The 18,049-nt window shown below is 35.2% G+C and overlaps 1 protein-coding gene across 1 annotated transcript in view; it reads right to left on the bottom strand.

The window, feature by feature from the left end:
• The window catches only part of PTPRM (protein tyrosine phosphatase receptor type M), a 777,319-nt gene that overhangs the window by 292,156 nt on the left and 467,114 nt on the right, over window positions 1-18,049 (bottom strand). The window contains exons 8-9 of the mRNA XM_036100805.2: window positions 10,421-10,729; window positions 1,572-1,681 (exon numbers count right to left, since the gene is read on the bottom strand). Of these exons, the coding sequence (XP_035956698.2) occupies window positions 1,572-1,681; window positions 10,421-10,729 (419 nt within the window). The remainder of the gene's footprint in view (window positions 1-1,571; window positions 1,682-10,420; window positions 10,730-18,049) is intronic.

Genomic DNA, 18,049 nt, shown 5'->3' with positions numbered 1-18,049 from the left:
CATGCTAAAGTTACTTATTACACAAAGATGTATATTCAGCGGCATCAAGAAGAATGAATCTAGCTATTATTTCTGTCTGTCTAGATATCAACATGTGGTTTTTAGGACAGATGGACTTATTTCTTGGAACTTAACACTGGTTCAAAGGCTGTTATTTTTTCTAGTAAAATATTCTGTTATTCTTAGGTAGGAATCTCCAAAAGTGAGACCAGAAAATGGTCTTGGGCCCAACAATATTAACTAAAAATTCTGATCACTGAGAAAAAATATGAACTTGTTTGATGATAACACTTAACTCTTTCAAAGCTGAGCCACAGATTTTCATAACACTGAATTCTTTTATAACGAAGCAGCCCAATGAACAGCACCAATAACTTAACATGAAAATCAACTTTTTTTCTCTTTTCTCTTACTTTGTTTAGCTTTCAATTAAAAACATTATTTTTTGCATTTCAATACCAATTTTCAAAAGGTATAAGGAAACATAAATGTGAGGCTAGTTGGGTCAGGGAGGGGGTTTACTGGTGATTACTGTCTGACAGCTAATCTGCTCAGGCTTTTGTCAGTGGTTCTGAAAGGTATTCAAGCAGAGGTTCCATAGGAGGAATTGCCGTGATTTTTAGAAACCTAACAACATATAATTTTGTTAAATTTGCATTCAAATAAATGCTTGCTTAAAAAAAATGCACCTGCTTGTTTCTATGACAATAGGCACAGTGAAATGATGCTCATACAGATGTGATGATGACTGTCACCCCCTGTTACTGCTGTTATTTTTTTCCTCGAACAATTCATCAAATTCTTCTCTGCTCTCTATCACTCAACCATTTGATATGGCTCAGTAGACAAAACTATGTCAAGGAAGTCTAAAGGATGTTTTGGGCTAATACTAAGAAACCAAAAGACATTATTCTATTGTTACCCCTGAGACAATGTCTTTTGACTTTGCTAATTGGCTAATCAGCGTTCTTCTATAATTCAGTAGTAAATTATTTTATAGCTAGCAAGAATAGGATCATGTGGTTGCCTCCTAATCAATGTACACTTCAAAATACTTATTGTTTTTAGTACAAGTGATTTTTTTTAATACTATGTTTTGTCTTTACATATAATAACATATAGTCTAGAAACATCCAGATCATTATAAATATATATCCTGAAATGACGGGGCGCCTGGGTGGCTCAGTCGTTAAGCGTCTGCCTTCGGCTCAGGTCATGATCCCAGGGTCCTGGGATCGAGCCCCACATCGGGCTCCCTGCTCAGCGGGAGGCCTGCTTCTCCCTCTCCCACTCTCCCTGCTTGTGTTCCTTCTCTCGCTTTGTCTATCTCTGTCAAATAAACAAATAAAATCTTAAAAAAAAAAAAAATTATAAATATATATCCTGAAATGATACATAATTGAAAAACTCAGGGTTTTTTTTTTTTGCTTCTACGCAGTAACGATTGTTAACTATCACAGGCATTAAACTTCATAGAAGACATGAAGCCATTATGCATTTTTAAATACTAGAGTCTAGCTGTCACAGAAATTATAATGAAAAATTAAATCACTAATAAATGTATACACTACCTCATATAAAGTGATGACACCATATGTTTGAATTGGTTCTCGCCACTGAAGAAATATCTTCTCTTCAAAAGTACTTCCTTGGATGGATTCAGTAGGAACAGCACCTGGCACTAGAAGGGGAAAAAAAAAAAAATCAAGAAATGTTTGAGAGACCCAGCCCAAATTAGATTTTTCTAGACATGTTAGGTTTTTCACTCTCAATTGAGACATAAGATTTAATAGTCCATAGATAAACTCAGTTTTCTTTTTAAAAATCTGATATTTAAAACCATTTCAGCATGGAGCACTGGGTGTTATACAAAAACAATGAATCATGGAACACTACATCAAAAACTAATGATGTTCTGTATGGTGACTAACATAATAAAATAAAATAAAATTATAAAATAAATAAAGAAAGAATAAAACCATTTTGGCTACACTGTCCTTATAAAGAAAATAATCTCATCACATTTTTCTTTAAAGTTCAAATCAATTAGAAGCAGCTCAGGAATCACCTTTTAAATGAACTTTTATGTTCTTCAGAAATAAAGATATAGAGCAATAAGAATGCCCACACATTTCTTGTGGGAGCAGAAATGGGTACAGCCAGGGCGCCTGGGTGGCTCAGTTGGTTAAGCAACTGCCTTCGGCTCAGGTCATGATCCTGGAGTCCCTGGATCGAGTCCCACATCGGGCTCCCTGCTCGGCAGGGAGTCTGCTTCTCCCTCTGACCCTCCCCCCTCTCATGTGCTCTCTCTCATTCTCTCTCTCTCAAATAAATAAATAAAATCTTTAAAAAAAAAAAAAAAAAAAAAAAAAAGAAATGGGTACAGCCACTTTGGAAAATAATTTGGTAGTATTTAATAAAGCTAAAGAGGCATGTATCATATGAGCCAATAATCCTACCTCCAGGTATATTTCCTAGTAATATTCTTGCATGTATGTACCAGGAGACATACAGTAAGATGTCAACATAGCATTTTTTAATAAAAATAATAATTTGGGGACAAACTGAATGGTTTAATAAATTGTTATAGTCACACAATATAACACAAAAGATTGAGTATAAATGACAGCTATATACATTATCATGGATGAATTTTATGTTTTTATATATTTTAGAGTTATAATATTGAGTGACAAAATTATGTGAAAGAAAAACGGATATGAACTATTGTACTGATATTTAATATATCTGTTAAAAATACACACAAGATAGATGTTCTAAAAAGATGTGATATAGATAATATGTAATAATAAATATTTTAAAAATTATTTTATTTATTAATGATACAAAAGACTTTGGGAATTTTTATGCCAGTTTTTAAAAACCTGAAATATGCAACACCTTTTGACTAGTTTTCAAATAAATCTAACTGACATAAGGGAAGGTGGAAATTTACCTGCTAATTTTCTATAAAATAACATTTAGTGTTATTTTAAAAATATTGTTTAATCTCATTTTCACGTAAACTCAGTTTTTGCATATGTATTATATCATACACAATTTAGTGTATTAGCGTGTCTATTCTATTTAAAAACTAGTATATCTGTAGTATTTATACATATATTTGAAGGTACATGATCAAATTTCTTGGTGACGGTGTGGGTAATCAAAAAGTAGTTGGAGAGGACTCACACTTCTCAAAACTTACTACGAAGCTACAGTATCAAGACAGTGTGGTGTTGACATAGAGATAAACATACAGATTAGTGTAGCAGAATTGAGAGTACAACCTACATTTGCAGTCAATTGATTTTCATTAAGGGGCCAGGAAAATTTAATGGGGAGATGATAATCTTTTCAACAAATGGTGCTGGGACAACTGGATATCCACATGTGAAAAAACGAAGTTGGATTCTTACCTCATGCCATATAAGTTTATATCAAAATTGATTTAAGAGCTAAACGTAAGAGCTAAAACTACAAAACTCTTAGAATAAAACATAGGCGTGAACCTTCATGACCTTGGATTAGGCAACAGTTTCTTGGACATGACACCAAAAGCAAAAGCAGTAACAAAAAAAATACAGGTAAACTGTACACCATCAAAATGAAAAGCTTTGCACTTCAAAGGGCACTATCAAGAAAGTGAAAAGATAACACAAAGAATAGGAGAAAAGTTTTGCAAATCATGTATCTCACAAGAGATATCTTAAATACATAAAGAATTACAAAAACCCAATAAGAAAACAAATAATCCAATTAAAAATAGGCAAAGGTTCTGTATAAACAGTTGTCCAAAAAAGATAAACAAATGGCCAATAAGCACATGAAAAGATGTTCAACATATCCACCTAGCGGGAAAATGCAAATCAAAACCACAGTGAGATAGCACTTCACACCCCTAAAATGGCCATAGTCCAAAGGCAGATAGTAAGTACCAGTGAGAATGTGGAGAATTGAAACCCTCATACACTGTTGGAGGGAATATAAAAATCCTACAGCTCCTATGAAAACAGTCTAGCAGCTCTCCAAATAGATACACATTGATAAATTTACCATGTGAATTCCACTCCTAGGTACATACCTAAGAGAATCGAAAACATGTACTACTCAAAATTCTACACAAATACTAATATAAAATTATATATGAATATTAATATAAGCATTTTAATAATAGCCCCAAAGTGGAAACAACCCAAATGTTCAACTCATGAATGGATAAACATATCTCAATAAATTTAGAAAAGGGAATTGGAGAATTTTTAGATTGTGGGAGGATATGAATAGTCCTTTTAAGGGTTGGTAAGATCTCCATAGGCTGGAAAGAGTGCCTAGAATTGCAAAAGGATACTCACAGGTAGTACACATTTTTTTAGGGGCTACTGGTAGATGTAAGATTTTATAGTTATTTTGAATAGAACTCAGAATTGCTTGGCAGAAAAAAAATTACTGATTCTGATGGGAGGCCTGGGTTCTGATTTAAGACTTCTCAGTAATTAAACTGTGTAGTTTGGGCAATTCACTGAACCTCCTTGGGTCTCAGTTGCCTCATATTTAAAATGAGGAACTTGGATTAAGTTCATCTTTACCATCCAAACTCTAAATAATATATAAATATGAAAATAATTGTTTATCTTAAGCTGAAGGAATTGATGTGAAACTACATAAAGTGAAGAAAACCAAGGTATATATGAAGTTATAACACTGATGAGTTCTAAGAAAATTCAGATTCCAGGGTCTGAGATGGAAATATTCATCAGTCAGAAGCTGAACTAAAATTGGCCATGCCAGAGAAAACTCTAGTCTTTTCCTCTTGAGCTTGAAAGTGTTTATTATGATATCACCATCAGTTTTCTCACAGTAGCAAGATAAATATGAGTGGCTCTATTATTTTGAGATGATATTTACTAATTGAAAATACTTATTAATCTTTGTGCAGATGTAAAGAGGTAAAGACAGAAAAAATATATCTTTGATTTCATTCAGTTACTCTAAATCATAGTGAAATAAAATGGGAAATAGTCAAAATTATGTTGAACAGAGGTCATCTTATAAGGGTAAACATTAAAATGTCCTTGGAGATCCTGTAATTGATCACCCTGTGGAAACGTTAACAAGAAAACCTAACCGGGGTATGGATATATACATACATATACATATATATATATATATATATATATATATATATATATATATATATATATATGCAGGAGCAGACAAAGTAAACTAAAATAAAATACCAGAAGAGTTAAATAAATTAGGGATAATAGTACCTCAAAGGAACTTAGGTCTACTACCTATTTTTAGAAATTCTTAGAAATTCAGTATTTGGGACAGATAAGCTTTAGTTTCTTTACCATTTTTTTAAAGATTTATTTATTTTAGAGAGAGAGAGAATGCATGCAGAGAGGAAGGGCCAGAGGAAGAGGGAGAGAATCTCAAGCAGACTCCCTGATGAGCACGGAGCCCAATGCAGTCCTCAATCTCATGACCCTGAGATCATGACCTGAGCTGAAATCAAGAGTCAGATGCTTAACCGACTGAGCTACCCAGGCACCCTGATAAGCTTTAGTTTCTAAGTTTGTGGAATTGAGCCCTATTCTTTCTTGTGATACCTTTAACAGTAATAAAAAGACAATTTTTTCCACACACTTTCTCATGAAAAAAACAATATTCAATAGAAATATTATACCACAGTAAAACTCACAATGTTCAATGAATTATAGCCTTTTATAATGGTAGATACATAAAGTGACTCCATCATTCTTTTCTCTTCAAACTCGGTATTGACAATTATTCTATTTTTGTCTTTCTTTTCTCTCTTTTTGAAGACTTTGTTGTTGTTGTTGTTAGGAAATATACTTTGAAATAAAAGTTCTTCTAATTAACTGGATGCCAGTGTGCAATGAAAATGATAGGTTTTTGGGGTTTTTTTGGAATTGAGCCAAAGAGATTTTAATGAACTATTTTCAAATGAAGAAAAAGCTTGAAGCAAAATATGTACTTCTATGAAAAACACTAAACCTATTTATAACTTTGACAAAAAATATATATATATATATTTTTGCTGAGACAGAAAACAAGATCTACAATTTGAAAATCCTCTACCCTTGGAAGCTGTTCTGTTTGTTTATTCAAGTCATTTCTATCTCATTATCATTATAGCCTTCTTTGTTTTTTGGGTTTTTTTGTTTTATTTATTTATTTATTTATTTATTTATTTATTTATTTTATTTATTTATATTTTTTATTATGTTAATCCCCATACATTACATCACTTGTTTTTGATGTAGTGTTTCATGATTCACTGTTTGCATATAACACCCAGTGCTCCATTCAGTACGTGCCCTCTTTAATACCCATCACCAGGCTAACCCATCCCCCCACCCCCCTCCCCTCTAGAACCCTCAGTTTGTTTCTCAGAGTCCATAGTCTCTCATGGTTCGTCTCCCCCTCCAATTTCCCCCCCTTCCTTTTTCCCTTCCTACTATCTTCTTTTTTTTTTTAACATATAATGTATTATTTGTTTCAGAGGTACAGGTCTGTGATTCAACAGTCTTACACAATTCACAGCGCTCACCATAGACATTGGGGAAAACAATAGGTTTTTATTTGGAAGTCATGCATGCTCCAACTTCTGGGACTAGCAAGACAATTTAAACAAACCAAAAGATAAGTTATTCTGAACTCATGTTTTGACAGAACTTAACAGAACTCCTAGCTCATTCCTTTCTCAATTTGAAACCCAAAAGTGGTGAGGGGGTTTATGCATGTGGGTTTGTGAGCAAGACATACTCGCTCATCTCTAGAAACGACTACATGTCATCTCCCCCTCTCATTGATTAAAACATTACTGTTGATTAAAACATGAATGATTATCAACAAACTTTATTGTTTTATCTAAGGACTAAAAGAATACTTTTGAGTGTTTTATTACCTACTCAGTATGATGCCTAGTGTTACAGAGGAATAGAAGGCTTCTTCTCTCTAGTTTATAGTTAAGAGAAAAAAGATTATATGTAACAGAGACAGATCAAGGAAAGGTCACAGTGAGTTGCTTTGAATCATTACAATAATAATAATGACCACTTATTAGAGCCCCCCACCCCCATCACTACAAAGAGCTCTCTATGTAAATTTCCTCTAACTCTAATATGGTTGAGAACTGTTACTATTCTCACTTCTCAGATGACGGAACTAAAGCCCAGAGATTTAAAGATTCTAATCAGGTGCAAAGGATGCCAGAAGGATTTAAGAGTTGGAGGCAGCTCTTTGAAGGACCTGAAGGCTGAGGAACTCTTTGAAGGGCAGCAGAGGAGATGGAAATGAGAGGCAGCCAGGTGGAAGGCAGAGGCGGAGGAGAGCAGACCTTGAGGAAGAGCCTGGAATGGAAGGAGCATGGCCTATGGCACTGACGTTGGGGTGACATCTTTGCAGAATGAAATGCACTGGAGGAAAAGTCACTAGTTCTAGAGAATGAGCCAGGAATACAGAAAACCTTGAAAGTCAAAATTTAAATTAAGTAATTGAAAGCTCTGTGGAGAGAGCGACACAATGCAGATGTATTTTATTTTATTGTTAAATTTTGCCTAAATTCAGGTAGAACTAACTTACAGTGTTATATTAGTTTTAGGGGAACAATACAATGATTCAACAATTCTATATACATTTCCCGGTGCTCATCAGGGTAAGTGTACTTTTAATCCCTTTTATCTATTTCACCCATCCCCCCACCCAGCTCCCCTCTGGCGACCACCATTTTGTTCTCTGTATTTATTTATTTATTTATTTAAGAGATTTTATTTATTCATTTGACAGAGAGAGACACAGCAAGAGAGGGAACACAAGCAGGGGGAGTGGGAGAGGGAGAAGCAGGCCTCCCGCGGAGCAGGGAGCCCAATGCAGGGCTCGATCCCAGGACCCCGGGGATCATGACCTGAGCCGAAGGCAGACGCCTAACGACTGAGCCACCCAGGCACCCCTGTTCTCTGTATTTAAGAGTCTGTTTTATGGTTTGTCTCTTTTTTCTTCTTTTGTTCATTTGTTTGTTTCTTAAATTCCACATATGAATGATATATGGTGTTTGTTTTTCTCTAACTTACTTCACTTCACATTACACCCTCTATGCCCAGCCATGCCATGTGGCAAGATTTCATTCTATTTTACAGCTGAGTAATATTCCATATATTATCCACCTATAAGTGGACACTTGGGTTGCTTCCATATCTTGATTATTATAAATAATGCTGCAATAAAAATAGGGGTGCACATATCTTTTTGAATTAGTGTTTTCATTTTGGGGGGTTAAATACTCAGTAGTAGAATAACTGGATCTTACAGTAATTCTATTTTTAATGTCTTGAGGAGCTTCCATGCTGTTTTCCACAGTGGCTGCATCAATTTATACTCCCACCAACAGTGCACGAGGGTTCCTTTTTCTCTACATCCTCACCAACACTTGTTTCTTGTGTTTTAGATTTTAGCCATTCTGAGAGGTGTGAGGTGATATCTCATTGTAGTTTTTAATTTTCATTTCCCTGATGATGAGTGATATTGAGCATCTTTTCATGTGTCTGTTGGCCATCTGGATGTCTTCTTTGGAAAAATGTCTATTCAGGCCTTTTGCCCATTTCTTAACTGGATTATTTCTTTTCTTGGTACTGAGTTGTATAAGTTCTTTATATATTTTGAATATTAACCCCTTATCAGATATATCATTTGCAAATATCTCCCCCCCATTCAGTAGGTTTCCTTTGTTGTGCAGAAGTTTTTTATTTTGATGTAGTCCCCAAAGTTTAATTTTGCTTTTATTTCCCTTGCCAGAGGAGACATACCTAGAAAAATGCTTCTATAACTGATGTCAAAGAGAGAGGACTCAAATAAATAAAATCAGAAACGAAGGAGGAGAACTAACAACCAACACCAGAGAGATGCAATTGTATTTTACAGATTCATTTTGTGGGTGAGTAGGCAACATTAAAATGGGGTAAAGCTGGAACCACCAAGGAAGGTGAGAAATTTCAGCATGAAATAATGAGGATCTGGATATAGGTAGTGGAAATTGAGAGAAAAGCACACTCTAAAATTTTGGGAGTAGAAACAGCAGGAGTTAGAACCAAAGGAAGCAGACAAATGTGGGGTGCAGGGGGAAAGAGTCAGAGGTGACCCACTGACAATGTTGGCACTCTCTTCTCACTTTTCGGAGACATGAGGAAGAACTGGAAGAAACACAGACAGGGCTTCTAGTGCAGCCTGATTGGGTAACCTGTAGCAAACTAATACTCCTTACAAAAATAACTGCAATCAGACAACTATTTGAGAGCAACCAGCACAGGTAGGTTGTGGGGCTACAGAAAAGAGAAGAGAAATCTGTAGGGTGAGCTCCTCATTTATCCTAGCTGTTCCCACGTTTTCCTTCCACAGAAACATGAATGTGTCGTATGGGTAATAAACACTCAAAAATACTTCGTCAGCTCTTTAAATGTTGTTGTAAACATTTAAATGTAAACATTAAATGTAAACATTTAGTGCATGTTATAATCAATAATCAAGGATCATGGCATAATCAGCTGCATAAGAAAAAAAAGTGTAACATCTCTTTTCCCCAGGAATAAGTAAGTATATTCATTTGATGGGCTTCTCAAGTTCTTTGCCACTTATTCTGATGCCTGGCAAATAAACCGTAGGTCAAATATATGATGCACTACCACTGTATTTTATGTGCCATATGTACATGTAATTGTATGTGGGCGTCCCCTGTATAATCAATGTAAAAGCTCATCTATATCCATGCTATGGGATTCAATGTATAATTTTACTATTTTAAATTATTTCAGAGGTTTACTGCAATCGTGTATTTGCTTTTTTTGATGAGTTGCTGGTAACACGCATTGTCTATTTGTTAAATCCTTGTTTACTGAGGTAATATCCAATTACAATATTGTTCCTATGGGAAAGTATTATCTATTACATGGCCACCAACCTAATGAGGTAATTTCTCAGCACTGTGCTGAAAAGCAAGGGCAGCCTCTATTTTGTGCTGAATTTTTATCTGAACTAGAAGTATGTTTCAGAATATCATTTCAATATATTTAAATAAGCATTTCATATAAATAATACCCAAGCAGCAACTCTTAAGTCCAACATGATAATAAAACTTGAATGAAGAACTATTTAGAGCAATATAGAATAATTATATATAGAAAGGTAACTCTATGACTCATAAGGAATTAAACTTTTACATCTTTCTTCCTTTACCTCTTTAAATCCATGCTTACATTCTCAGAAGCACATTTATATTATTCAACAGAGTTACTAGTTCCTTTGTTTTCATTACAGAGATCTCAATTTAAAAGAAGTAAAAGCTGCTTTTCTGATGGCATATATATTTCATACAAACATATCATTTAAAAGTACTCACAATCTTCATCCGTCTGTATTATGAGTTCTTGACTTTCCTTCCGTCCCTCAGGATTCATGAGGATGAGTTTCACACTGACATTGGTATACGGTGAAAGGTTAGTGATCGTATGTTGAGGGTGTGAATTATCTGTGTCCCAGCTTACTTCTTCTCGCACTTGCTCCTGTCCTCCGACTTGGTAGCAGTAGTGGACTGTGAGATTATAACTATGGCAGCGAGTTACGTTATATCCAAATGGCTCCCAGCGGATAGTGATTTGTCGAGATTTGACTTCTACCACTTCCAGTTTTCTTGGACCACGCATGGGATCTAATATAGAAAAGAAGGAACAAGAAAACTTAAGAGAAATGAATTATAAGAATTCTGGTGAAGCCCAGATGTCACAGATAGTCCTCCTTATCCCCAGTATCTGGTCTCCTCTTCTTCCACGATAATGAAATCCCTAAATCTTAGCTGGGCATAACAACACCCAGACTAGAATTTTCGGAGTCTTCTGCAGTGAGATATGGCCATATGCCTAAGTTCTGGTGAATGGCATACAAGATGAGAACAAGAACAGTTTCTGGGAGGTGTCCTTAAAAAGAAGGGCTCACCATCTTTTTTCCTTCTTCCTACCCATTAGGTGGATTGAGGATATGATGTCTTTTGCTCATGCTGCCATGATGGACCATGAAGCACTCAAACGTGAACCATTCAAAGCAATGATGAAGGAGTCAGGGTTCCTGATAATCACCGAGTTACCATACTATCCCTGAACTGTCTACTTCCAAAATTTTCATTAAAGAGAAATACAGTGCTTTTATTTAAGGCTCTTTTCCTCTGAGGCTCTGATACATGAAGCCAATCTTAATGCTCATTGATAAATATATTTTATCTTTTTAAATTAATTTATAATTATGTAATTGGAAAACATAAGAGAAAAAGCTTGAGAATTCAGCATGAAATAACATAATGATTAGAGAGCATAAACTTCTGAGCAGGACTCCAGGCCTTTTCAGAGTTTTGATTTGTATAGAATTTCATGCAATTACTGCTCTTTCCTATCCCCGACAATGTCTTAGTATTATTCCTGAGCCCAAGCTCCAGATACAGAGTTTCAAGCTTAGAAATTTAAATGACACGCAGGGAATGTAAGTATTTTAAATGATTTAAAAGAAAGAATATATACACAGACAGCTTAAATGTCTTCATGAAATGATGATGAAAATACAGTAATACTAAATACATAGCATTTACTGAGCACTTACTATGTGCTATACACTTTTCTAAGAAGTTTACTTTTCATGGGTTTGTGGAGAATCTAATCCTAAATGTTCTGTTTTGGAAAACCCATATACTTACTCAGTATATTCTGATTTTTTGTTTTCCTTAATTGTGGTCCTCAGACATGAATGTAAAGAGATCTACAATTGGTAAGGGAAAGTCAGCATGAAAACTTGAGAAATAATAGCTACCATTTACTGTGTGTGCACTTATTATGTGTAACTTGCTTTATATGTAGTCTCTATTCCTCAAAACAATCCTGTGAACCAAGTACCATTCTTCCCAATACATAGATGAAAAAATTGCAGCCTAGGTTGGTTCAAGAACTTGGTTCAAGGCTGGATTGTGGCTATGAATTCATACCTGTCTGACAATGAGACATGCTGCTTTAACTCTCTACTGCAGTGTCTCTACCAAAGTAAAAGAAAATCAGATAAAAAGAAATTGGAATGTTCAATATACCCCAAACTCCACCTAAAACATAACCAAAGAATGTAAAATATAATAAAGATTGCACGTATTTAATCTTGGAACACAAGTGCTGTGAAGACTCTTTCTTCTTCTCTTTTTAATGTGACAGAAGAGGGATCTATGCCATGTTCCCAGCTCAGCTTTGGCAGACAGCCCTACCTATACTTTGTGGCTACTGGAAATTTGTCTGGACTATTACTGAAGTTCATTTCTTGATTTCCATTTGTGCATAAATTCCTTGTTTGCTCCATCATTTAGGACCTAGGGAGAACCTAGAACTACTCCCTTTCCTGTGACCTCCAACAAATGAAAACATTTCAGCTGAAATAATGCTTTGGTTTTATATATGCAGGATGGGATTTATCTGCCAGATATCTGCTTGAACCATAAAATGAGGTTAATAATGATCATTTATGCTACTCCATCCTATAATAAGTCTAGGAACCAAGGACGAGTAAGACAAAAACTCCCCCAGGGCATCTTGAGTGGCATTCCCATGGAATGTTCCTTACTACTAAATCAATTTTTTTATATGTAAATTACTAGTGTTAGGAAAAATATCGTAAATAAGTTATTTAGAAATAACTTGAAGGGTTTTTTTCCGAGTCTAGTGACTTTTTACAATGTAAAGGAAATGTCTAATTTTATATAATGCTTCATTAGTTGAATGTTTACAAAAAATTTTAATAAGCTCCAGATCCCTTATACAAAAACAGATTTACATGCATCTCTTTGCTACTTTCCTTATTAATCACAGGTATCCATTAGAAGTGTTCTAAAGCATTTTCCCAAGGTTTTCATCAATTTTACTTACTAATAAAATGACTAAATGTTTCAGATATTAGTTTAAACAATGCTGTTCTAACTTAATTTCCATAGAAAACTACTTTCTACTGCATAAATAAGCCTGCATCAATTCAGCCCTTCTTAGTCAAGAAAATACACACGTGAATGAAGTTCCAGGATTAAAAAACCAAGAGTTCTGTTTACTGTTCAAGTTTTCTTGAAATGCATGCTAGATCCCTCTCTGTTAATACCTCTAAAAATTCTACCATGGTAAAATTGTTTCAAACTTTACATAAATTTGCCAAGTAAAATAGTTAAGCATAGCACGAAACAACCGTATCTATGACCAAGTTTCCAGAGTCCCTACTGTCAAGAGTGGTAATTAGCAGACTAGAGATAGAGGCTGTATGAGGTCTAAATCTTAGATGAAAAGAGGCTTGTGCTCACTGGCTTGCATCTTCAAGATCCTCGCTAACCAAAACAAAATATCTTACAGAAGCTGTTATAAACAGAATATCTCCATTTATGTTCTTTGTGGGCCTTTGCCTAGGGTATAGTGCTGTTGTGTCTCCTACTATGTCCATACCAAAATGGCAGAGTCAAATCATATCAGCAAGGGGCAGGGATGAAAGCCACTTTGACTATCATTTTATCCCAATCATTCCATGACTTCTTCCATTGGTCAAAAGCTTAAGAGAGAAGCTGAATCAATACCACGACACAGGCAACACAGTCTACCTTAGACGGAGAGCTGTCATTTCTCTTGCCAGGGCCAGAAGGGAAGAGTTAGTTAAGCGCGATGGAAAAATGACGTCTGGTAACATAATTGAATGCCGTGAACTGCTAAGTACCTGTGATAACATCCTCTTTTGAGGGTCGTGTTGATAGGCTAAGTCCAATGACTCAGGGAATCTGAAAATCCTTTCAACTCATCCCAAGCAAATGGCCTGATTTCATTGCTTTTTTTCTTCTCTTTTGCTATTCTGCAAATTGAGCTCTGATCCAGAAATGGTTTATAATGGTTACATCTTAAGTTAGTGTTTTATAGTACCTTTATCTTCAATATTTCTGCTGGAACCATTTCTATTAGCATGCTGCTAAGTGTGAATGAGGCATTCCATAGGGACATTTACTCTAGTGAGTTATACTGGTGATCTCTGCAGACTTTGAAGGGCATTGTTGTAGAAATATATCACACTGGAGGCAATAAATGGCAACTTCATAACCAGAAATGTGTTAATTTCAGTCGGCTAATTACAACTCATACTGCATTTCTAGGAGCAGAATGCGAGCACTGCCAAAAAAACTTGGAATATATTACTACCATTATATGTGCACAAAATAAATCTCTTAGGGTTAGATAACAGGGTAATTAATTATATTCACAGGACCACTCGTTGTCACATATTTGCTTCTTTCTCCTCAGAATCCTAGAGATGCTACTGAGGATATGAGTCGCTTCCAAGGCCATTTGTCTTCACACTCATACCCTCGGCCCTCACTGGAACAGGTCTCATGACAGGCCCCACTGGCATGAATCATGAGGCCAGCCGGCCCAGTCTGGGCCCACTGACTCATGACAAGAGACTAGAACGGCCTCCCTAAGGAGTACAATGGCTTGTCGCGCCTGAAGCTTAGTCAGGGAGTTCTTACCGCTTCCTGGGCTGGTAGCAGCATTTTTCATTCTGTTCTGTTTCTGCCAGTTCCAGCCAGGTTTCCGGCAGAGAAGTCTGACAGTCGCAGTACTGACCTGAGGGACCAGCAAGCCCAGTTCTAGCCTCTGGCACTTTAGCATCCTATTTAATCAGTGATCCTGGCTTCTTCTACACTCAGTCCTGTTTTCCTATGAATAAGAGCAGAAACTGACTGGTAGGATCAATTTCCATTGCAGGTTCAATTCACAGCTCATTTCTCTGGAACTCTGCTCTTTACTTCTATTACTACTATGGTGCTTTTTCAGAAACTCAATTTCAGAACCTGGGAGTGATATTTGGGTGTAATTTTAGGATTCTGCCATTGATCATCAAAAACACAGATTACAACCAATGCTCCTGCTAACAGGTTTCTCTTTCCTCCCTCTTCATGAACTATCCAGAGGTCTATTACAATAAAAGGAATCAGAACCAGAATGGCCTGGTGGGCCCCCTTTGGCACCTTTAGCTACTCTATTTCTGCCTCATCAGTCACAAAAAAGGAGACAAAATAATATCGCAATAGCTTTCTTTACTCATCAGTTAAATCAGAGCAAATACCTGATTAATTAATGTTATGTTGCCTTACCCAATCATTCAATATTCCTAAGCAGCAAGGATTCCAGGCATGTGGCACTGTTTTCAAGTGACGCAGCTGTAATTTTTGGATTAGCCAATGTTTTCCAGAGTTTAAAAAGTGCCTTTGTCAGTGAGGCTAGATCATGATCTGGGCCAAAGAGTCAGATAGTGCCACCCAGGTGCCCCCAGGATAATATTTTTTAAACAGATTTTTTAGTTTAATGTTAAGTAAAGTTTGTTGAAAGGGGAGTGGAAAAAAGAAGCAGTGAACATTTTACTGTTGATAACTTCTGAAGTAAAGAAATGTAGGCATTGACAAGGTCCTCAATGGAAATGACATCTGTCATATTTTAGTCTGCCTGAATTGGTTAACTGCACAAAATAAGGCTAGAAGTCACACAATGGTTGAAAGATGTTATTCTGGTAAACATAAAATGATCTTTTCGTTGGTGTTAATTTAAGGTCTTTGAAAATTTTTTAAGGTCTTTGAAATTTTAAGTAATAAAACCTTTGAAACACACTGAAAAGTACCAAATAAAGCAATCACCTGTGTACCTACTAATATCAAATGTTAACATTTTTTGTTTTGCTTCAGACAGTTTTTATTAAAGAAATAAAATATTACTGATATCAATTCTTTCCACTTTAATGCAAGCAATCCCAAGGTTATTATGTTTCATTCCCAGACATGTTTTTATACTTTTATTACATATATCTGGGATGCTTATAATTTTACATAGATTCTACCATTCTTTGCAACTTGAGAATTCATTCACTGTTAGTCAAGTTGAAAAATATAAATCTAGTTATCATTTTAACTGATGCATAGAATTCTATTGAACAAATAAACCACAGTTTACTTATACATTCCTGCACTGAGGGACAGATAGGTTGAGCCTACTTTTTCTCTAGTACAAGCCATGTACAAGGAGCGTCACTACATATATATCCCTTAGCCAGTTTCCCTTGGGTGAACATAAAATGGGGGACTGTTGGCTTGTAGAGTTTGCGTGTCTTCAAGTGTACCAGATAATGTCAAATTGCTCTCCAAAAGGAAAACAACATTCAGATGGTCCTTTCCCCTAATGAGATTCTATTTCAAGACTATAAATCTAAAACCTGCTCCTGAGGAGAGATCTTGAATTATTGGTACTGGTTCCAATAAAATGTAAATAAGCAAAGTCTAATCTAGGACCATTTTATGAACTGTGTCATTTATTTGACATAACCTTTGAAATGGAAATTTACATAAAGAAATATTTTTCTTTGGCTATAGTGTTTGACAAGTGTTTATGTTAGGAATCTCTCCCAATTACCATTCATTATATCATATATCTGTAAAAATAAAAAAAATTTTTTTTTGCATTTAGATAATTAGATAAATTAGATAAATTAGATAAATTAGAGAGAATTAGATAAATTAATAAATTGATGGATAATATATTCCTAAAATAATCATTAAGTTTTCTGATTACAACAAAATGGCATATCATTTACTATGAAGGACTCTCCTACTTCAACAAAACTAGATCCAGCATAAGATATAAATATCTTATATATTTATGTATATTTTAATATATATTATATTTTATGTTATATTTATATCATATACTTATAAATATCATATATCTATGTATATATACGTATATATATTTTATTGCACAGACCATGATGTATCTCCAGGGACACCTTACATCATGTTCCTTGTCTAAAATAAAATAAAATGATAGGATTGCAGACCTCAGCTCTGCAATCTAAAGAATAATCCTTGGGACTGGGGCAGCAGAGGGAAGCTAAACCTCTGGCTCTAGGTTAATCTCAGATACTTGGAAGTAGCTAAAGCATCCATAGTCAATACTGCCTCTTGGATCCCAAGAAACACAAACACAAACCTTCTCTGAACAAAATCATCCTTAAATTAGGTCTCCTGTTTTCAGAGATTAAGACCAGCCAAATATGAGCTCATTAGCAGAGATCACCAAAAACCCCCAGAAATATATATATTCACCAGTGAGAGTCAGCAGAAATAGGAAACAACAGATTTAGAAACCCAAGATTGTGAGATGAAGAATATAAGTTTTGAGTCACACTTTCAAATTTAAAAATGTAATCACCAAAATGAGCATGCCATCATGAAGAATGACCAGTTGGATTTTAAAAGCAACTAAATATAACTTTTAGAAATAAAAAATTAAAATATAACAAAAACTCAAAGGATGGATAAAACAGCAAGATTGGACACAGCTTAAGAGAAAATTGATGAACTAGAAGATAGATCAGAGGAAATTATCTAGAATGTAGCACAGAGGACTGGAAATAGGAAAGTGGTAGAAAATAGGAAAGAGAGATGCAGAAGAGAATTCGAGGGTCAAACTTGTTTCTAATGGCTATTTCAGGAGGAGAACAGAGAGAATAGAGGGGAGGCACACTATCCGAAGATAGAATGTTTGAGAAATTTCCAGAACCAACAAGAGACATCAATTAAAATATAAAGAACATATAACATATCCAAAAAGAGGGCCAATGAAATTAAGTCCACAATTAGATAGTGTAGTTAAACTACAGATAACAAAATCAAAGAGAAAATCTTAAAAATATCTGGAGTGAAAAGACACATCACTTATCAAGTCATAGCAATTAGATTGACAGAAGGTTTCTCAACAGCATCCGAGGAGGGCAGAAAATGGGAACAATATATCAAAAGTGCTGAGAGAAAACATGTAAACTTATAATTGGGTACTAGCAAAATGGTCTTTCAATAGGTAAAGATGAAATAAAGATGATTTCAAAGAATCAAAACCGAGTGAGTTTACTACCAATAACGTACATTAAGGAATAA

Source organism: Halichoerus grypus, chromosome 13 (genome assembly GCF_964656455.1).
Source record: "Halichoerus grypus chromosome 13, mHalGry1.hap1.1, whole genome shotgun sequence".
Lineage (NCBI taxonomy): Eukaryota > Metazoa > Chordata > Mammalia > Carnivora > Phocidae > Halichoerus > Halichoerus grypus.
The sequence above is the reverse complement of the archived record's forward strand: the minus strand, read 5'-3'. Positions and strand labels throughout refer to the sequence as shown.